The sequence below is a fragment of the Octopus bimaculoides genome, chromosome 1 (assembly GCF_046866305.1).
Source record: "Octopus bimaculoides isolate indiv1 chromosome 1, ASM4686630v1, whole genome shotgun sequence".
Taxonomy (NCBI): domain Eukaryota; kingdom Metazoa; phylum Mollusca; class Cephalopoda; order Octopoda; family Octopodidae; genus Octopus; species Octopus bimaculoides.
Genome location: NC_142928.1, coordinates 102,498,271 through 102,521,325, shown reverse-complemented (window position 1 = coordinate 102,521,325; position 23,055 = coordinate 102,498,271). Strand labels below are relative to the sequence as shown.

At 36.3% G+C, this 23,055-nt stretch overlaps 1 protein-coding gene across 2 annotated transcripts in view; it reads left to right on the top strand.

The window, feature by feature from the left end:
• The window catches only part of LOC106874363 (uncharacterized), a 511,839-nt gene that overhangs the window by 456,026 nt on the left and 32,758 nt on the right, over nucleotides 1-23,055 (top strand). For both annotated transcript variants that reach the window (XM_014922074.3, XM_052968736.2), the window contains exon 3: nucleotides 2,254-2,304. In XM_014922074.3, the coding sequence (XP_014777560.1) occupies nucleotides 2,254-2,304 (51 nt within the window). The remainder of the gene's footprint in view (nucleotides 1-2,253; nucleotides 2,305-23,055) is intronic.

Below are 23,055 nucleotides of genomic sequence, written 5' to 3'. Positions count from 1 at the left end.
AAAATTTGAAACCAATATAAATACTGGAGTTGATTTATCCAAATAACATTACACAGCAGTGCTCCAGCAAAGCCACAGACCAATGACTAAAGCAAATAAAATAGTACGTGTGTGTGTGTGTTGAAATTTATAGAAAAACAAAAGACAAAGACAGGTGTATGAACAACAAGCATGTATATTAGTTTGACACTTGGCAAAATGAAAATGTCTTTTACATTTCGAGCCTACACTCTATGTATATATATATATATATATATATATATATATATATATATATATATATACACTCTATGTATATATATATATATATATATATATATATACATACACACATATGTACTCACACAAACACACATATGTACATACATGAGTTATCTGTGTATGAGTGCATCTGCATTTCATTCAGAATCTACAAAGCAAGCACCGACAAAGCCATATATATATATATATATATATATATTGATATGAGTTATCTTACACCAAAAGTTTGCTTAGCGTTTAATTTCATAAACAGCAGCAATGATTTGAATTCAATTCTTGTAATCCTTGAAAAGTGTAAATACCTCATCTGTCAATGATCTCTTTCTCTTCTGGAATCTTACCATCTTCATGTATGAGCCAATAAAAGAACCTCTACATAGTGTGTCAATCTGATAGAATTAACTACCAAATCTCTCCCAAATCATACCCAGTTCTTTAGTATATGTACTTGAGCCAACAAAGAAGCATCTACATGGTATCTTGATCAGACAGAAGTGTAGCCAAATCTCTCTCGAACTACACACTGTTAATTTATGTATAAGCATTTATGAGCTAATGGGCAAACCACTATATAATGACTAGACCTGATAGAAAGGCAACCAATTCAAATCCTCAAAACATCCTACTGACTTATGGGCATGCATATGTATGTGCTAGAAATAGCAGCCTAATTGCCTTCAAATTAAGACCTACCATCTTATGCATGCAGGCATGTATAAGCCAATGTGGAAGCCTCTACATGGTGTCTCAGTATGTTGAAATAGAAGCCAAATTCCCCCACAATTCACATCTTACTGTCTTATGTTAGTTTGATACAATATGCAAACATTTCTGAGTACTTCTGCTGGTCAAGTATACAGGACTTCTCTTTGTAACAGGAAGAACTGTAGCACTGTATGGTACAGCAAGATTGACTGGTCTGTTAATAATTAGGTATCTTGACCAAGCACACTGTACAATACTTATGATAGAATACAAGACAGCCTATTTTCTCACAAGGCTTTATCCAAGAAATATTGTCCATAGTTGTTCTCACTGATACTAAAGACAATGTGCCATTATTGAATCATTCCAGTTGTTGTTTTTGTCCCTTCTGCCAACACTACAATGATATTTGCTTCTTTGAGTTCAGCAAATCAATGCCACCACTACTTTTGTGGTAATGTGGTCACCTACCAAGCAAGCAGTGGATACGTGGTTCAAGTTACACTTGTGGGCTTGTTGCTTTTTTTTTCAGATTTTCTAATAGTTTTATATTTACCTTTCCTGTATTTTGGGCTTGTGTGTGTATGACTGTATGTTATATATATGTGCATGTGTGTATATGTATTTATACATGTGTAAGTGTATGTATATGTGTGTTACCTTCACAAATCATAAGGTTACCAATTACCTATGTATGCTTTCACCTTCTCTATGTTTCATTTTGAGTCATATTAAATATTTTCACTCCCAAACATAGCCGAACAATAAAGTCACATAATTTCTGGCATTACTACAAATATTTGCATGTGTATATGGTAACTACTTTTAAAATTATTAGTGGTTAATCCCTAAGTATTGGTAGAACAAGTGTTTAATGGAACATTTACACACTATTTTCTTAATTAAGCAATTATTTCCTAAGGGGCAGGTATTCAAATTAATGCACTTGCAACTATTGTCTATATTTCTTGCTGAATAATAATCATTACTATTGTTAATTTCCATTTTAAAAATGTTAGAAAATGCTATAGATCTAACAAATTTGTCATGATTATTTCATTGTATCAGTGTTTATAATTTGATGGTATTTCTATTCAACTAATGGCAATGTGAATATCAGCTTTAAAATATGATAACCTACAGAGATGTGTATGTGTGTGTGTTATATATATATATATATATATATATATATATAATACCTTTTTTTTTTCACATATTTGTAAATGTATAGATGTATTTTTAATGTTATTATCACTTTGTAATTTTGATTGTTTGTTTCTTTTACAGTTAGTTTGTTTGCTGTGATTCAGATCACAGTCTGTAGCAGTGACGTCACAGGTAAGCAGTTTCGAATCTCATTTTAACTTGCTAGAAATAACAACCAAATTTCCCTCTTAAATCAAACCCTTAGGTCTTGAAAAAAGAATGCCTCATTGGATAATGTCAAGATACACTATAACATTAAAAAAAGGACACTGATCAAAGTTATAACAACTTTTGACCTCATGATTGCTTAGTCAGGGAAAACCAAGGGCTAAAGAACAGTATTTGCTTCTCTGTCCTGGTAATGTAATCCACTTTAATTAGGGTTCATTTATTTTATTAATACAATCAAGATGTTGCTCCAATCAACCCCTACATCCTGCCCTGTCTGACATTGAAGGACTATCCCTATTTTTCAGATCCCAAAAGCCCTCTCCTATTACAGGTAGGCTGTTAGTGGAATTTAATTTCAGAAAACAAAGGATTATAGCAGATATTGCTAGACATTTCGTCCAGTGCGCTAATGATTTTACCAATCTGTCTTCCTGGACTGGTAGTTTAACTATAGATCCCAAAATGATGAAAAACAAGTCTTACTTTGGCAGGACTTGAACTCAGAATGCAGAAAACTGGAATAAATACTGCAAAACATTCTATTCAATATTTTAACAATTAAGCTACTTCAGCACTTTCAAAAACAATGATTATCAAAATGTTTCACATTTAAGAAACAATGTGTTACACATAAGTGATCACCGTGGAATTGTTTATAATAATAGAGGTGATTGTGAATGGGGTGAGGATGGTTAGTTATTGTGAATGTGGTGATGATGGTGGTGCTTGTTGTGGTGACAATGATGTCCAAAAATAATAATTTGTCATACATGCAATTGTGGTAAGAAGCTTGCTTCTCAACCATGTGGTTTCAGGTTCAATCCCACTGCATGGTACCTTGGGCAAGTGTCTTCTACTATAACCTTGGGTCAACCAAAGCCTTATGAGTGCATTTGGTAGAAAGAAACCGAAAGAAGCCTATCATGTATGTGTGTGTGTATATATATATATATATATATATATATATATATATCTGTGTGTGTTTCTTTGTGTCTTTGTTTGTTCCCCATCATCACTTGACAACGAGTGTTGAACTGTTCACATCCCTGTAACTTAGCAGTTCAGCAAAAACAGAATAAGTTCTTGGTTTATCAAAAATAAATACTGAGGTCGATTCATTTAACCAAAAAAAAATCCTTCAAGGCAGTGCTCCAGCTTGGCTACAGTTTAATGACTCAAACAACTAAAAGATAAAAGATAGTAATGGTTATGAAATTATTTCTATCAAAGGCTGTTGGTCATGCATTTATGATGAGAGGACAGACTATTAAATCAACCCTAGTGTTTGGCTTTATTGTACCAAACCCCAGAATAATGAAAGGTAAAATTCAGTGCTGGTCACATTCAAACTCAGAATATAAAAAAAGCAGTTTGTCAAAAGCTCTACTTTACTACTTACATTTGAGAGAAGCGTTAATGTCACACAAATTCACTATTCACTACTACAATTTTATGACATGCCATAGATACTTGTTGGCTGTTATATACTGGGCAAAAGGACACTGCACATTAGTGATGGCAGTGGAATTGGTTATACTGATAGTCACGATTGTGAATGTTGAGGTAGGGTTATTAGTGGCAGTGGCTGGTAATAATGTTGGTGGTAGTGGTGGTGGTAGTGGTGGTAGTGATGCCAATGGTCTTAGTTTCAAATTGTTGCACAAGGCTAGCAGTTTTGGTGGGAGTGGCTCTGTCGATTAAATTGACCCCAGTGCTCAACTGGTACTTATCGATCCTAAAAGGATGGAAAGCAAATTCGACTTCAGCAGAATTTGAACTCAGAATTTGAAAAATGGATGAAATGTCACTAAGCAATTTGCCCAGTGTGCTAACAATTCTGCCAGATCGCCACCTTAGGAGTGCCAAATATATTAGCAATAATAACGGTAGTATTGAATATGAAAATACAATGCTGATGTAAATTTTGATGATGATGATGATGACAGTGAAGGTGGTGATGATGATGATGATGAGGAAGAGGTTTTAAACTGTTCTAATAATAATATCAAATCAATGTTTGCTGTTTCTGTTCTGTATATTTAAATAGTGTAGATAGCTGTCAACTACATTCATAAATCTTGTCTTTCTTTCTAAGCAACCAATATTTCAGTTCAAAAAGTAATTACAAATTTAAAACAATCATTGTAGTTATATACATCTATGTATGTGTGTGTATGTGATATATGTATGTATGTATGTATGTATGTTTTTGTATGTAGAGAGAAAAAACAAAAGTGTGGCATAAAAAGTCTTGTGATTAAATAAATAAAGATGTTAGACTTAGCTTAAAAAAACTTTTGATTAATTTCAATATTAGTTTAAAAGCCAAACTGATATATAGCTGCTGATTGTTAAATCATATGTTTACAATATCTGATTACCTCTGTTACTTCAACTTGGTTCTTGTTATGTTTCTTGCCTAAAGGTTCCATTCACCTCAAGTTTTATGTGTAAACATTCCATTATCTTTTATCTTTTGGGTCTCACTTTAAAGAAAAAAAGAATAATCAATATTTGCTTCATCTCTTATAAGACTTTGGCAAAATTATGTTACTCTTTCACTGTGTTCAAGTCCATTAGACTGCAGCCTAGGTAAGACATTAAACTGCACCCAGTGGTGAGGTTTCAGTTTGGGAGTTCTAGAGTTGTGAGGAGCATAGACACACCTTGTAATTACCATTACTCTCAGGTCCGTTTTGACCTGGAATGGTAGTACCTATCAATATACCATACCATCTAAGAGTTAAATAGATTTTTGTAAGGGTAGATTGGGACCCTTAGATGCAGTGAAAGAAATCAATGTAAGAGAAAAAACTCCAAAGTTAATACCCTCTTCCAACATGCCTTGAGCCATTATGAAAGAATATGGCTGATGAAACTTAACATGTGTAGTGTTGACACCCCCAAGTGAAGAAGTAGGACCGCCCAAGACATATAAATAGAAGTAGTCTGGCCGTGGTAGAGGGTTGAATAGCTGTTGAGTAACTGTTGAGTAGCAGTCGTGTAGCGGTTGAGTAGAGATCATCTGAAGGTGCTAGATAGCAGTAGCGTGAGACATAACAACATGTATGACCAATAACATAGATTCTTACTATGGAGGTAATTATCTCCTGTTAGTGCGCATTCTAGCTCAGGTAGAGGTAGTCGGAAATGAAGAGACTGCAGCCACACTAATGACTTGTAGGGACACTGTATTTTATTATGCAACTATAATATACTACAAAGTATATTAAACACTTTTATAAGTTAATACTGTGTTCTCTTGTGTTAGCAATGCTATTAAATCAATTGTTAAGGTTATCAGTGCTGGCTATAATTTCTATAGAAAATCTACAGAGGTAACTTTAACAAGTGATGCAGCCATACCGGGTCATGTTAAGGTCTCCAATCAATTATCATTCATACTCTCATTGATTTAGTTCTCTTCCATGCCACAGAATCATTTCATAAGGTTTCAAGAACAGTTGGATGTTTGTTACACTCGACTTCTCCATGGAGTAAAAAAATCTTTCATGAAAAACAAATTCAACAGTAAAACAAATCTATGAGACCTTACCATATGTCTCGCAAACAGTGAAACAGTAAAGAATACTAGGCATTGGTTAGTCTGAGGCTATTGTATATAGCACTTGTCAATGATGTCATGCTGTGAGATCAGACCCAGAACCACATGGTTATGACATCATCATCATCATCATCATCTTTTAACATACATTTTCCATGCTGGCATGGTTTGGATGGTTTGACCAGAGCTGGCAAGCAAGGGAGCTGCACCAGGTTCCAGTCTGATTTGGCTTGGTTTTTATGGCCAGATGCCCTTCCTAATGCCAATCACTTTACAGTGAGTTGGTGTTACAAAGGGCATCCTGCCATAAAAACCAAGGAACTTCTAAATCACATAGTTGTTTAGTAGAAAGTGGGTTATACATCTTTAGATGTATACCTGACTTTCCAACTATAAAATTAAAGAATATAACGGAACGCTGAACTCCAGACTATCAACTTAAACAACATTTATTCAGGTGGTAAATATATACATTTTTAGTTCTTGTTGTTACAGCTTCTGTGTGTATGAGCATAGTTGTTGGGACGTTGTTCTGTAGTTGTAAGTGAGCTGTCGATTGTAAGTCCGAAAGATGTAGAGAGACAGCTTAACACATCCTTGCTCATGGTCGGCCGACCATAAAAGAGATATAATTAAGCGGGAACGCTTGGTTGTTGAATTCCACGCATGCGTGAGACTACGCATGCACACGGCGTTACTACAGGGCTCCCTCGCCAGTGCGAGAAACGCACGATAAATGAAATCTGTTAGAACGCCTGAGGCAGGATGGCCACTGAAAAACACCCACAAGATGTGGTACAAACACACACAAAGAAAATTCAAAGAAATGAAATGTACACTTGTGAAATACATGCATTCAATGTATAAATGAAATGACAATGACAAAACAACCGTGATGACAACTGTCCAGGAAACTGGAATCACGCGATGTAAAAGTCTGATTGTTTGTTTTCCCTGAAAGGAAAGAAAATGTATGAGTGCACAAGTGTGTGTGTGAGAAAAAACACAGAACATGCAATGTATAAATGAAATGACAATGACAAAACAACCGTGATGACAACTGTCCAGGAAACTGGAATCACGAGATGTAAAAGTCTGAGAGTTTGTTTTCCCTGAAAGGAAAGAAAATGTATGAGTGCACAAGTGTGTGTGTGAGAAAAAACACAGAACAAGTGAAAGTGTCTGTAGTATAGACTGCGAAAAGTCCCAAAACACAGAGATAGAGAAAACCAGTTCGTATTAAAAGTTACACAAGTTGATTGGTGTGTCCCTGGTGGTGGGGTTATTGGTGCACGACATTGTGGTAGACAGTACATTGATGAAGACGTCGGCGCAGGAACTGTAATATAGCTGTGTTCTGTATGTGTGGTGGTAATGATGTTGACAGTGGTAACGATCTGTTGAAACTTGGTGACGTCGGGGGGAATGCTTGTAGTTGGTAGTAGTAATTGTTGTCGTCACGGTGGTAATCTTGGTTGGTGCACGACGCTGGTGGCGAAAAGGCTGTTTGGTGATGAGTGTTTGAAGAGGTACGCTTTTACAGAACGATCGACAGACAAATCTCTGTACGGCCATTAGCGAAAACCTCCAAGAAAAATTTTCTTAACCCAAGATGAAAGAACGACCGTGCGAACTCAAAAAGGAGAAATGGTGACGAATGGAATAACAGAGGACTCCTTTTATTTAAACGTGTCACACGGTCGAACACCAAAATATATATCAAAGATGATATACAAGTAATTACGTTATACTACGAACATTAGTGAATTCGTAAATACCAGGAATGAGACGATAGAAAAGACAACCGTATGAAATGAATAACAAGAGTTATTGTGTGGCATAAAAAATGTATGTGTATGTGAGAGTGTGAATGCGACACATATAAGAACATAATAAAAACAGGCCGTCTATATGTATGTGAGAAATCACAGCAGATAGAAAGTCAGTACACGAGAGTTTTATACCAATCTTTTTTTTGAGTACACAATAGGAAAGTCGCAGGCTGTAATTCTTGTCTGTTTTATCATGAGTGGAAACATCCACTCTAACAGAGGCGAGAATAAAAACCACGCTTGTTGAGTCGTGTTGACTATGGTTGGAGATGTTGGTAATATGTAGTTCAGTCTCCATGGCTGTATTTGTTCTTTAGTCGGGTTCACCAGTTATAAGTTGGTAGTCCAGAATTCATGCTGCATTTTTTCTTCGTCGGGGTCACCACTTTAGTAGAAAGTGGGTTATACATCTTTAGATGTATACCTGACTTTCCTACTATAAAATTAAAGAATATAACGGAACGCTGAACTCCAGACTATCAACTTAAACAACACTTTATTTAGGTGGTAAATATATACATCTTTAGGTCTTGTTGTTACCGCTTCTGTGTGTATGAGCATAGTTGTTGGGACGTGGGTATGTAGTTGCAAGCGAGCTGTCGAGTGTAAGTCCGAAAGATGTAGAGAGACAGCTTATCACGTCCATGCTCATGGTCGGCCGACCGTAAAAGAGATATAATTAAGCGGGAACGCTTGCTTGTTTAATTCCACGCATGCGTGAGACTACGCATGCGAACGGCGTCACTACAGTTGTATTAGCACCCATTTATTTATTTATTTATTTTGTAAAGCAAAGAAAGAAGAGGAAGAGGGTTAGTGCCAAAGATGTTTGCCTGTCTTTCAAGACTGCTGAGAGTGATGTAACTGTTGCTCAACAAGAATACCTGTAGATTGGTGAATGTTAAATAAAACAGGCAGGTGGAATTCCAGTGTGTTAATATGATTAATGCTCATCATCATCAACTAAAAAGACATGGTCAGTGAAAGAATTCTGACAGTTTCTGTCAAATTCACTCACAAGGCATTGGTCAGCCCAAGGTACTTTACAATGGCGCTGAACACAAAATCACATGGTTGTAAAGTATACTTCTTAAACACACAGTCATGCATGCACCTGAAATGTATGTGTGTGTGTGTGTGTGTGTGTGTGTACCTTTCACCACAATTATTTTACATCCTCCTTTTTTTTTTCCATGGTGATATGAGTTGAGGGATTGGAGGTTGAACAGCACTATTTGATGCCCTTTCTTATAGCAACCCTCCTAGTCACCTCTTAATATACAGGGGTAAGAATACAGCTGTAAGAAAAACCGCGAAAAAACACAGTAGTATAATATATATATGTTTGTGTGTGTGTATCTGTGTGTGTGTGAGAGAGAGAGACACACACACACACACATACACATAAATAACGTATACATTGAAACAAGTTATGCTGAATATTATGAGGTAAATGTGATGTACTGTATTATATAAACAATATGATATTTAAATGACATCTGAGAGCATAACATGTAAGAAAGAGCATCGCCAAAAATGTGGAATAGATAGAAACAGTATAAATATACTTGGGTTAACAATTACACTTCATGCAAGATGTGGCTTGGAATGCTGAAATCTACTGATATCTATTTCTCCTGCACTTGAAGCAAAGAAACAGAAATGCTTTACCCAATCAAGGCAAATATGCAGCTGTGATATTCAAGGTTCATGACTAAAGAGCCTGGAGACTGCTATTATATGTTTTCAGCTAGTCAAGTAACACTTCTCCGTTTTAGTAGCGTATTGGTGCCATATAAAATGCACTGGTGTTAATGCCATGTAAGATGTACTCGTATCAGTTCCCTGAAGGGTGCACTCATGCTGGTGCCACATAAAGTGCACTTGTGCCAGTGTCACATAAAATGCATCAGTGTTGCTGCCACATAAGCTCTTGTGCTAGTGCCATGTAAAATGCACTTGTGCCATTTTCACATGGTAAGAACCCAAAAGCACCTAAAGGGCTTCCAGTCATAAAAACCATGCCAAAAACAAACAACCAGAGCCTGGAACAGCTCTCTGGCTGGCTAGCTCCTGTCAAACCATCCAACCCATGCCAGCATGGAAAACGAACTTTAAATGATGATGATGATGGACATTTATGCAATATAAGACTAGAAATACTTTCAGCTTCTAAACATTTTTGTTTTTGTTTTGTTTTTTTGACATTGATGACTTTGTCCAAGGAGGGAGGGTAGTGTCCATGACAGTCTCTCAACATGATAAGTTAATTACAAATCAGAGACTTGGCATGAATGCTTATAACAGAGTAAGCTCAGTTATTTGCATACCATGAACCAGGTAGTGTCTGTGTATCTGGTATAACATTGTATTCTTGAGCAGGGCAATTAATTTTGTTTCAGCTAAAGCGAAAAATTGTGACAGCTTATCAGCAATGTTATCATTTTCATTTTTACATCTGAGTTTTTTCAGGCTGGTATGCATCGGATAAGACTTCTCAATGCAATATTCTCTGGTTAGTTACACTTTCTAATGTCAACCCTTACTTGTTGCTAATATTGATACTTTATTCCAATGGTTCTCACAAATCAAACCACTGAGCTGTGGGAAATATTCTTTATGCAGGACATAAACAAACATCACCACTACTCAAGTAGTGTCAATGCAGACATGTATAGTTAAACATACACTTATACCCATACAGCAAACTTTTGTACAGTTTCCATATATAAAATTTCACTTGAAAGGTGTAGGACAACCCAAGGCTATATTAGAAAATACTCATCCAAGACACCACACAATAGAACTGAACACAAAACTACATGGTTACAAAGTAAACTTCTTAACCACACAGCCATACTTATCCCCTGCCTGTGTTGTGATTTGAAGAGAAAATATATTTTTCCTTATAGACGTACGTCACTTAGCAAGTGTTCAAACAGAATCTCAACTGTATCATTGTCACCAGTTTTGAAGTGTGTTGGCTGTGAACACAACACTATGCAAGCTTCAGCATATGAGCCTGCTGCCCCATGGTTACTTGTTCAATATCATAACCTATTCACTCAGTAGTAGCCTTTAATCTCAAAATAAGAAATACATGTTTTAAGTCCTAAATAATTAAGACACAATGCTCTTCAATATACACAGGTTGCCCTTTGCTCAAAGTTCAGGTCAAAACTGAAGTCCAGCACAAACCACTGAACTAGACATTTTATAACTGCATAGTTCAGTGTGTTGGGTCAGTTGGTTTCCTCTATTGGCATAAGAATTGACCAAGGTTAATCAATGACAACAACAGTGAAAAACTAAGTAATAAGTATTCTTATAATGCCATAAAGCTTCACTGTGGGGTAAACGGTTATTAACCAAGTGACTCAATCCCAAAATTTAGTTGGTGCTTATTTTCATAATCTTAGAAACAGATCAGGGTTTACAACATAAAGAGCATCTGGCTGGAGAAAATTTTCCATGCTTTTATGGGTCATACTTTTTGTCTGAACCATACAAGCATGGAAACTTAACATTCCAACAAATAGGAATTGATAAAATAAATGCTAAACTGGAATAAATGCTGGAGTTGATATGATCAGTTAAAACCCTTGGAGGCACTGCTCCAACATGGCCACAGTCCAACAAATCAAAATAATGAAAAGAACAGGCATAAAGTGATCAAAAATAATTTTTAAAAAACTGAAAATGAAAAAGGGGAAAATATGAATTTGTTCATTAACTTCTATTCTTTAGGTATTTCTCTGTGTGTGTGTGCATGCGCATGCATACTTTCAACTTTAGTGCCTCCCCACTTCTGAGCATTAATGAATAGGGTTAATGCTATTCAGCAACTTCTCATCTCATTTGGGGTTGTTGTTGTTGTTGGTTTTGCATGGAGGAGGTATGTTTTCATTTGTTTTTTTATTAAGTTGCTTTTTTTTTTTACATTTAGCATGCTTTTCCCTATAGACTACTCTTTCACATAATTTTACAATTATCATTTCTGTACCAGAGAGAGAGACAGAGATAGAAGGAGAGAATGTATGTCGAAGGGGCCAGAGAGAGAGAGAGAGATTGTGGGGATATTTTTGGCTCCTTTTATTGTAATTTTTTAGTGTGAGTGTCTTTTTTATTTTATTTTTTAATCTGTTATACCATTTATTTACTTATTTTATTTTTTTTATAACATTTCATTAAAGACTTCAAATTAATTGCATTATTTGTTTACAGATCTAGTTAGATGAACAGATGAGAAAGTAATATTCATTTCTGAGGTGTATGTATGGCTTAGTGGTTAAAAAGGTTGCTTTGTAACCCCCATCAATCTAAATTCTATCCTACAACACAGACCTTTAAGCAGGCATCTTCTATTACAACCAAAGCTTGGTTGCTTTGAGAGTAGAATTTAGTAGACAGAAACTGTGTGAATACTTGACAGATGTCTTCTTTTCTTTTTCTAAGTTACCCATCAAGCGACATGGGTAATAAAAGATATACAGACATCAAAAAATTAAAGCTACCAAATATAAATAGGCACACGTGTGGCTGTGTGGTAAGAAGTTTGCTTCACAACCACATGATTTCAAGTTCAGTCCCACTGCATGCTACCTTAAGCAAATCTCTTCAACTATCATTATCATCATCATCATCATCATTTAACGTCCATTGTCCATGCTGGCATGGGTTGGACAGTTTGACCAGGGCTGGTAAGCTGAGGGGGCCACACCAGACTCCAGTCTGATTTGGCATGGTCTTCTACGGCTGGATGCCCTTCCTAACACCAACCACTCTGAGAATGTAATGGGTTCTTTTACGAGCCACCAGCACAGGTGCCAGTTGCATGACATATACATACATGCATAAATATACATCATCCTCATCCTCATTTAACATCTATTTTCCATGTTAGCATGGGTTGGATAGCTTGACAAGAACTAGCAAGGACAGGAGCTACACCAGATTCTATAGTTTTGGCATTGTTTCTAAAGCTGGATGCTTTTCCTAACACCAACCACTTTACTGAGTGCTTTTTGCATGGCATCAGCACCAATGCTTTTGACGAGGTACCTTGGTTTTAAGATATCAATTCTGTTGTGGTGGGCAGGCCTTCTTGAGTACAGCAATACTCTACATACCTCGGTCCCCTGTCATCTTCATAAGGCTCAGCAGTCTGAGATCAGCCTTCAATATTTTATTCTATGTTGTTTTGAGTCTCCCTCTTTCACAACTTCCCTCCACTTTAAGCAATCAGAACTTGCTTACGCAACTGTCCTCATTCATCCACGTCATGTGACCAAACCAGCGCAGTCTCCTCTCTTGTACACTACATATAATTCCTCTTATGCCTAACTTTTCTCTCAGTACACTAGTACTCTGTTGCACATGTACACTGATATGGTACATCTAGCAGAGCATACCAGCTACTTATATACATGTGAGTGTTTATATTTGTGTTTGTCTTTGTCCCACACCACCACTCAATATCCAATGTAGGTTTGTTTACTTACCTGTAACTTAGCAGTTGGACCAAAAGAAACTGATAGAATGAGTGCCAGACTTTTAAAAGATAAGTACTGGTGCTGGTTTATCTTTTACCTTTTCCTTGTTTCAGTCATTAGACTGCAGCCATGCTGGGGCACAGCCTTGAAGAATGAATCAACCCCACTACTTATTTTGCCTCTTTTATAAGCCTGGTACTTATTCTATTGATGGCATTTGCTGAGCCACTAATTTACAGGGACATAAACACACCAACATCAGTTGTCAAACAGTGATGGGAGACAAACACACACACACACACACATGTATTTATATATATATATATATATATATATATATGACAGGCATCTTTCAGTTTTCATGTACCAAATACATTCAGAAGGCTTTGGTCAGCCTGAAGCTATAGTAGAAGACACCTGCCAAAGGTGCCATGCAGCAGGACTGAAACCAGAACCATGTGGTTGGGAAGCAAGCTTCTTACTAAATCACTGAAGATAGAGCTCCAATATGGCTGCAGTCTAGTGACTGAAACAGGCAAAAAAAATGAAAGACTAATAAAAGATGCGGAAAACAACAAGCATGCACACTCACACATACATACATACGTACATATCCTGGACTTGTGTTATTTTTGAGCATAAATCTATGAAAAACATGAAAATGAATTACAGGATAAAAATGTATAATGAGAATAAAATTAATTTTGAAATATTTTGGTCAAAACTTTTCCGCACAAAATTGGTAAAATCTAATTATTCCATTGTTCTCTTTAGTGCATTAACTTTTAGTTACTAATAGATAAAAATTAAAACTGCCTTTGTGCATGATTTTTCTTCCATGAAATTAGAATTTTATATTTTCCTAAAATAGCAACAAAAAAAATAATTAAATAAGTTCTGCATTGTTCCCTGTACTTGTAAGTTACTAATAGATGGAAAAAATGCTTCAGAATGAGAATTTACCTGTCTAGTGCACAGATTAACTCAGACACACAATTTTACCTTCACTTATTATGTATACATAGGTGTAGGTGTTGCTGTGTGGTAAGAAACTTGCTTCCCAACCACATGGTTTGGGGTTCATTTCCACTGTGTCACATCTTGGTCAAGTGTCTTCTGCTATCACCTTGGGCCAACCAAAGCCTTGTGAATGGATTTGATAGATGGAAACTGAAAGAAGCCCCTCATATATTTATGTATGTGGGATCACCACTACTTTATTATCTCCCCTTCTTCCTAGCTCTCCTGTGTGACCCCACTGTCCGGCATTTGCCATGATAGATCACTAGCCACTATACATTCTTTATTTTCTCTCCCTGTTTCTTTCTGTGGAAGAGCGTAGGCTTGAAACGTTAAAGACTTTTTCACTTCCCAAGTGTTAAACTAATACATCTGTTTGTTGTCTACACCACCTGTCTTCATCTTTTGTTTTTTTGTGAATTCTCCCCATATATATATATATATATATATATATATATATATATATATGTCTTTGTCCTCCCACCCTGCTTGACAACTGGTGATGGTGTATTTACACCTCCACAACTTAACAGTTTTGACAAAAGAGTCTGATAGAATAAATACCAGGCTGTATGCACTGGAGTCGAGATATTCAGCTAAAAGTTCTTCAAGGCCATGCCTTAGCATGGCCACAGTCTAATGACTGAAGCAAGTAAAAGATTAAAGAGACAGACAGACACACACACACGCACACACACATACACACACACACACACACACACACTCACACACTCACACTCAGACAGAGTATGTTGGAGAATGCTGAATCAATAAATGTGGTATAGATATTCACCAAGTAGTATTCACATCGGTGAAATCTTAAATTCCAACTTCTTCATATAGGGCAGGTGGCTCCAGTGTAGCAAGTCAGCTATGATAAGCATAATTATGACACCTGTCAGGGTTCATATGAAACACCTGTAAAGATAAGACTTCCTTTTTGTTTATTTTATTCCATGTAAAGACTTTTGTTTCATCTCCCCCTGTTCATCTACCTTATTTTTCATTAACTATACAGTTCATATGACTTACAATATGAGTTACTGTGTTCTCAGAGATCCAGAATGACATGACTAATCTTGATTACTGGAACAGCCTTAACACTTTAGTATTTAAACCAGCCATATCCAGCCAAAATATTCTCCCTATTTTATGTTCAAACAGGCCAAATCCAGCCTTTCACACCTGACATACAATGTAATTCGAAAAATAAACAATCACATCATCGAAATCGCTAAGCTGCGAGACAATTCATGATTAATTCCATACAATGTGCCACATCATTGCACATCACCACTAGCATTGCACAAATGTAAACCTCAAGGTGTCACTTCTTTCAAGACCAGCAGAATAAGTTGCAGGCTTTAAAAGAAAAAAATAAATTCTGGCATCAATTAGTTTGACTAAACTCTTCAAGGCCACAGTCCAATGACTGAAACAAGAAAAAGAAAAGATAAAGGAAAAAGACTGTGTGTGTGTGTGTGTGTGTGTGTGTGTGTGTGTGTGTGTGCACGCGCACGCGCATGTGTGCGTACGTATGTATGTATATAAGTGTATATACATGGCTACAGGTTTAGGGCTGAAACAGGTAAAAGAATAAAAGAAGGAATATGTGTGTATGCATATATATACATTCTTTTACTTGTTTCAGTCAGTTTACTATGGCCATGCTGGAGCACCACCTTTAGTCGAACAAGTTGACCCCAGAACTTATTCTTTTGTAAGCCTAGTTCTTATTCTATCGGTCGCTTTTGCCGAACCACTAAGTTACGGGGATTTAAACACACCAACATCAGTTATCAAGTAATGGTGGAGGAACAACTACAGACACACAAACATATACATATATATATATATATATATACACATACATACATACAACAGGCTCCTATCAGTTTCCGTCTACCAAATCCACTCATAAGGCTTTGATTGGCTTGAGGCTATAATAGAAGACACTGCCATGCAGTAGGACTGAACCTGGAATCATGTGGTTGGGAAACAAGCTTCTTACCACACACACACACACACACACACACACACACACACATGTATATGCACACTGTTGCAAAACATATCTACACTCCACAGGACATATCATAATTAGTCTTAGAACATCATTTTTCACAAAACACTGATTAAAAAATGTTCACATGAATTAAGGCCATGATTTCTTGATAAAAAGGAAATATGTTTGATCTGAAATTGTTGTAAGTCTTCCACTACAAAACATTCTCTTTTGAAAACTTTATCTCCACAATCAGGCAATGTAGGAAAGATACAATCCTACTGTGACCAAATGTATAGCGTTATCAGTGAGAATGGGTTACATATAAAACTTTCTAAAACAGATGTACCAAGAATCAGACATTATATAATTGATCTGCATGAAAATATCTTTTGAGAAAAAAAAAATGCCCCACTTTTCTTGAATCAATGTCCTGAGAGCTTACATATTCAGTAACAAGGAACATATGTACTCTGCATGATACATCATTATTGGTCTTAGTGAGGCATTGTTTACCAAAATGTTCAGCAAATATTAAGATAGATTAAGAGCTCATTTGATGCTACGACACTAAGTCTATATGGTGAAAGAAAAAAGAGCAGGAATCAATTTGATATACAATATAAAGGAAACAGGCATGATCTGATCTTATAGTTATTCTCTGTGTGTGTGTGTGTGTGTGTGTGTACGCGTGTGTATGTGTGTGCACGCATGTGTATGTGTCTGTGTGTGTATGTATTCATGTGCATGGGTGTGTGTGTGTGTGTGTGTGTGCATGCATACATGTCTATAATTATTTAAGAGACTATTCTGCTGTTCCAACCAACAGATCTTATCAAAAGATAAGGTCAATGCTATTGTAATATAATCACTTAAATTATCAACAAATAATATAACAATTCTAGAGCAATATTTTGTGTTGAGTACTATCTTGAAAGAAGTCTGCTTTATTTTTCTTCTATCAGCAAAAAAATATTGACTGTCAATGATCAATTGTATCAACCAACAGATTCCGTTAATTATGAAATGTCATAACCCCACTGTCCGATCAGCTATATTTAATTATTTGTCAAATAATACTAAAACCATACATAAGCCATTGTACAGTTCCAAAAGTTCACTTTTGTCTGCTGATCAATTACATGAAACTCAGAGTAACAGCTTGTAAAGTTTTCCAGCTTCAATAAAGCATTACATTTTACTCTACTTCTGGTATTCAAGAACTATTCACTCCACTTTCTTTTTCACTTATGCACTCACATGTGTCTATATATATATATATATATATATATATATATATATATATATTTGATGGGGAAGGGTATATGTTCACACACACTCATATATGTGGAAGTGGGGTTTGTACATACATACATACATACATACACATAAATATATATATACACACACACACACACACACACACACATACATACAAATATAATAATATATAGATAGATGGTTAGATAGATGTATGTACATTGATAACTGATATGCTTCCTTCATGTAATAGGTTTATGTTGGCAGCCAGTGGAGATAGGTCCAGGAAAATATTGATTTCATTCATAAATGCTGCTAAAAAGGATAAAAGCAGTTCACTGATTAATTACACAATTTTCATTGATCAATTATTGATGCTCAGTTCAACATTATAAGCTGTGCTCATTTAATTGCTTCTGCCTCTCATGCTGTAGTAGTGGTGGTGGTTGTGGTGGTGGTTTTCTTTTTCATTTTTCTTTGTTGCTGCATTCATTTGAGACATCAACGTGTCATCATTTTTGTAAGCCTGTAAATTGAGGGATAATTTAGCTGCTATTCTAGCAGGATGAGCTACCATGTAAGATTTCTCTCCTTTTTGGTGGGAGGCACTGTGTATTTATAGTAGTGATTGATTGTTGCGTATTATTGATTTGCGCCAGATCATCTCTGATTGAACAAAACTACACCAAATCACACCCTACCACATTAAAAATGGAAGGAAGGGAATATTTGACAATGAAGTCACAGACATCTATATTAATAAATACAAAATTCTGTCTCGGTCTACATTTGCTCTTTGTTATTGTTGGCACTCCGTCGCTTACGACGTCGAGGGTTCCAGTTGATCCGATCAACGGAACAGCCTGCTCGTGAAATTAACGTGCAAGTGGCTGAGCACTCCACAGACATGAGTACCCTTCACAGAGTTCTCGAGGATATTTAGTGTGACACAGAGTGTGACAAGGCTGACCCTTTGAATTACAGGCACAACAGAAACAGGAAGTAAGAGTGAGAGAAAGTTGTGGTGGAAGAGTACAGCAGGGTTTGCCACCACCCCCTGCCGGAGCCTCATGGAGCTTTAGGTGTTTTCGCTCAATAAACACTCACAATGCCCAGTCTGGGAATCGAAACCACGATCCTATGACCACAAGTCCGCTCACCTCCACACATTTGCTCTACATAGACATATACCTTTTCAGAATCAGGATGATCCTGGAATTGAAAATTTGCTCTTCATTTGGTTCTTGAACATCCAGCATTGGGATCAGATCTGGTGGAGGATGTTATACACCAACAGTTGAAAATTCAAATTTTAAAGGAACTCCAAAAATTTGTGATCTTACAAGTTTTTCTTTTAAACTGAATTTAATGTAAATCCACATAGGTAGGGAAATACCATATTGGTAGGGTACCAGTAAATGCTTTATTATTATTGCTCTCTTTAGTTTTGGGTTTCAGGCCCAATTAGCCCTCCACAGGAACTAGCTTAAAAGTCCGCACAACGTGTAGCTTTTAAGCAAGTACCAAGTAATAATACTTGTGACTGGAACCTCTGATCATAGATCTACTTGATTTTGATCAGGACTGACCTTTGGTTAAGCAATAAGAGCTACACTTTTCTCTCCCTTTGATGTTTTGACTATAAGAAAATGTTTCTGTTACTAAATTTTTGGTCTGTTTTCGAGTGCCACTTGACCAGTTAGAAATCAAAGCCAAGGTTTCCCTTAAAATCACATACTGCAGCTTTGAGAAAGAAAAATACATAGTGGATACTGATGTGCCACAACCCCTAAGATGACAGGACAGTTTGTTTGCAATGTTGTTGATTCTAGATGTACTCAATCAGGATTGGTGATGGTGTGTTATACATCTTGTATAGTTGTCGAATAGTGATAATGAGGTTATTGTAATTTTGTTGTAGATATTGAGTTAATATTATTGATCTTTTATCTTTTATTTTGTTTCAGTCATTAGACTGTGGCCATCCTGGGGCACCACCTTAAAGGGTTTTAGCTGGATAATTTGACTCCAGGACTTATTTCTTTTTAAGTCTAGTTCTTACTCTATCGGTCTCTTGATGAACTTCTAAGTTACAGGGATGTAAACACAACAACACCAGTTGTTAAACGGTTGTGGGAGACAAGCACAGACACAAAGACGCACACACACACACACACACACACACGTATACATATATATATATATATATATATATATATATATATATATATATATATACACACAATGGGCTTCTTTTAGTTTCCATCTATGAAATCCACTCACAAGGTTGTGGTTGGCCCAAGAAGACACTTTCCCAAGGGAGCCACACAGTGGACTGAACCCACAACTATGTGGTTGGGAAGCAAGTGTCTAACCACACAGCCATACCTGAAATGTATTCAAGAAATAGTTCTATATCTCTCTCTCTCTCTCTCCTCCCCCGTCTCCTCTCTCATACACACTTCTCTACTGCATTTCTACCTTGTTGCATTTAACTCTTTCTCTGTTTCTATCACTTATCCACTCAGTCCCTCTATCTCTATCTCTATGCTTTACATAAATCGCTTATCAAGCAAGACTAGACAATTGTCTATTAGTTGGGTTATCAGATAAGGTATCTTCTCTTCAATATATCTGACACTTATTGCCATATTTAATTAGCTATTAAAAACATTCTTACTTCAAAACTAAAATTAGTTCATTATCAGAATGTTATCATTATTACTTCTGTTATGTTCAATGAACTTCACCAAAGTTATCGATAACCATACCACAGCAGATGAACTGTGGGAGAGCAATGTATGTATGTGTACACACTTACACACACACCTACATACATAGTTAACTAAAAATCCATAAGTCAGGAAAAATATGCACTTGTATATTTGTCAAAAGAGTGGGTATATTGATCAAAATATCAGCATTATAGATCCATTACAGCCAATCTTACCAATCTGTTTCACACTGGATATTAGATAATTAGATTATCTAATAACCTTTAATAATTATCAGAGATGGCCAGTACAGAGAAAATGGTGACTGCTCTAAGTAGTTGGAGGTGAAGAAGTGTCATATCTGGTTTGTGCATGCTGTGAAGAATAGAAACAAAATCACAGGAAGCAATCAAGGGAGAGATCCATCAAGAGTTATGACCCTTCCACAAAAAAAACTTGAGTGAGTTATGAAGCCAGCAAAAATTGGTTGGGGTTGATATGTGTGTGAGGTGTATTTTGGAGGGATTGATATGTGTGTTGTGGTGTTTTTACAGGAGGGATAGGGTGGGTGCCTACCTTAACTGCAAAAGCAAGATTTTCCACTCATGCCCACATGAAAAAAAGTATGTGATCACTAGCCTTCAGGTTCCACCATATTTATAAATGTTAGGACCACCTTCACTGGTCCTTCCATTATTACAACCTGAGAGTCTATCAAAGTTTTGACCACACCAAACCACATGCACAGAAACACATATACACAAATGTAACCACGAATTAAGTTATTGGTTTGGGCACCCACCCAATCTTCACTCCACCCCCCACCCCCTACACACATATCAGCTCCTTCAAAAATCACCTCTACACATGTCAAACGCACCCAACTTTTGCTAGCCTCACAAATCACACAAGGTTTTTTTGCATAAGGGTTATAACTTGTGATGTGTCCCTTTCTTGATTGCCTCCCATGACTGTGTTTCTTCTATTTCACAGCATTTCAATACATTATTTATGTTTTTATTTTATGAAGAAGTCTTCTCTTCAAAATGATATTTGTTTTGTTTAATGTCTTATTACAATCAGAGTGGCAGGAGTTGTCTATGAATATAAGTATAGATTTCACAATTTTTGGAAAATCAAATAATGGGTTCTGAAACAGAATAAGTTTGAGTGCCACTACACTAGGCCACTCACAATATACATATCCAAGAATAAGATATCTGAAAATGATCAGAATCAAACCAATCAGAATATAGCATAGATATAAGTATTGGATATATATATTCTAAAGATGAGGTTAATAGTCTGTAAAATTATGATAATATTGACAAGTCATAACAGACATTATTTAGATATTTTATTTGTGTGTGTGTATTACTTGATATAGTGTTTGGGGGAATAAGCTGAACACAAACAATGAAAAACTGAGAGATGAAGGTGAAGTAAGTGCAGTCAGTAAATTTTTGAGAACAAACTCTGTTTGTTATAGTAATGCTGAGAGAGAGAGAGAGATAGGGAGGGGGTGAGAGCAAGAGAGAAAGGATATCAGTTAGCAAGGAAATTGAAGATATTCTATAAAGGAAGTTTCAGAAATGAGGCAGATGGCTTTCTTCTGAATGTGATTTAGAATTCGATAGTGGTGTAACTTTAGAAAACCATTAACTCTGTTGGTAACAAAGTGCTTCTTTCCCCAGTATAAATGGATACATACTAACCACATCAGGTGTCTGCAAGAAGTGTCCTTCTGTATAACAGGGTAACTTCAGTAATGAATGCAGGAGGTTTGCCATAGCTGAAAGACATTCAAGTTGAGCATGCACCTCTCAGGTCCCCTCCCCACCTATAGTCTTTATATGTGTGTGTGTGTGTGTGTGTGTGTGTGTATTTATGTATATATATAAATTATTCAAAACTGAGGCTTCATGCAGTATTTATGTTTCATGTTTCCATTCTTTACAGCAATTATATCAACTTGTGCACACACAATAAATTTCTGTTATAAATTAGATTCTTATAATATATATTGGAAATTATAATTTTTTAAATCGTTTTTATTGTCTACATTATCATCACCATTTTTCTTTTTTTTTCCTTTTATTCTTTCATTTTTGCCAGAGTTGGACAAGTCATTTCCAGCACAGTGTCTTGTCATTTGTTTCATTAGGTTCAGCCACCTAACATCATCTTCCACTACTTTTCCCATGTCTTTCTCAGCCTTCTTTTTCTGCGGGTTCCTTCCACCATGATTATTTGGCATTTTTTCTTTACCAAACTGTTCCCCTCTATACATATCACTTACCCATGCAAGTACAACCATCTCTTGTATGGATCAGTTGATTCCTCTTATATTCAGTACTTAAATTCAACATCCAAAGCAACACAGTTACATTTCTAGACATAAACATTCAGATTAAAAGTAATACATACATTACATCACTTTACACAAAAGATACAAACAAATACATATACCTGTATGGTGATAGCAAATGCCCAAAACTCAGAGGAGAGAGAAATCAATAAATACAGGAGCTTGCCAGTCACCGGCAAGACATCAGGTGTTCTACGACCCTATACTATCAATTTCCTCCACAAAATAGGGATAACAGCAGTCTGTTGGAGATATGAGCTCCATGAGGTGGAGTGGCTGCTGCAGCGAGTGTCACTGGCCATTCTCTATGGCAACACCATTGTGGTCATTACCGCAAGGCGTGACTGATCACACCATTTGTTCTGAGATATGTGACCCATCACCCCCTCCCGCTCCGTCTTCTGCTGCTTTACCCCCCTCCAATCTTCTTTTATTTTTTTATTTTATTTTCCTTTC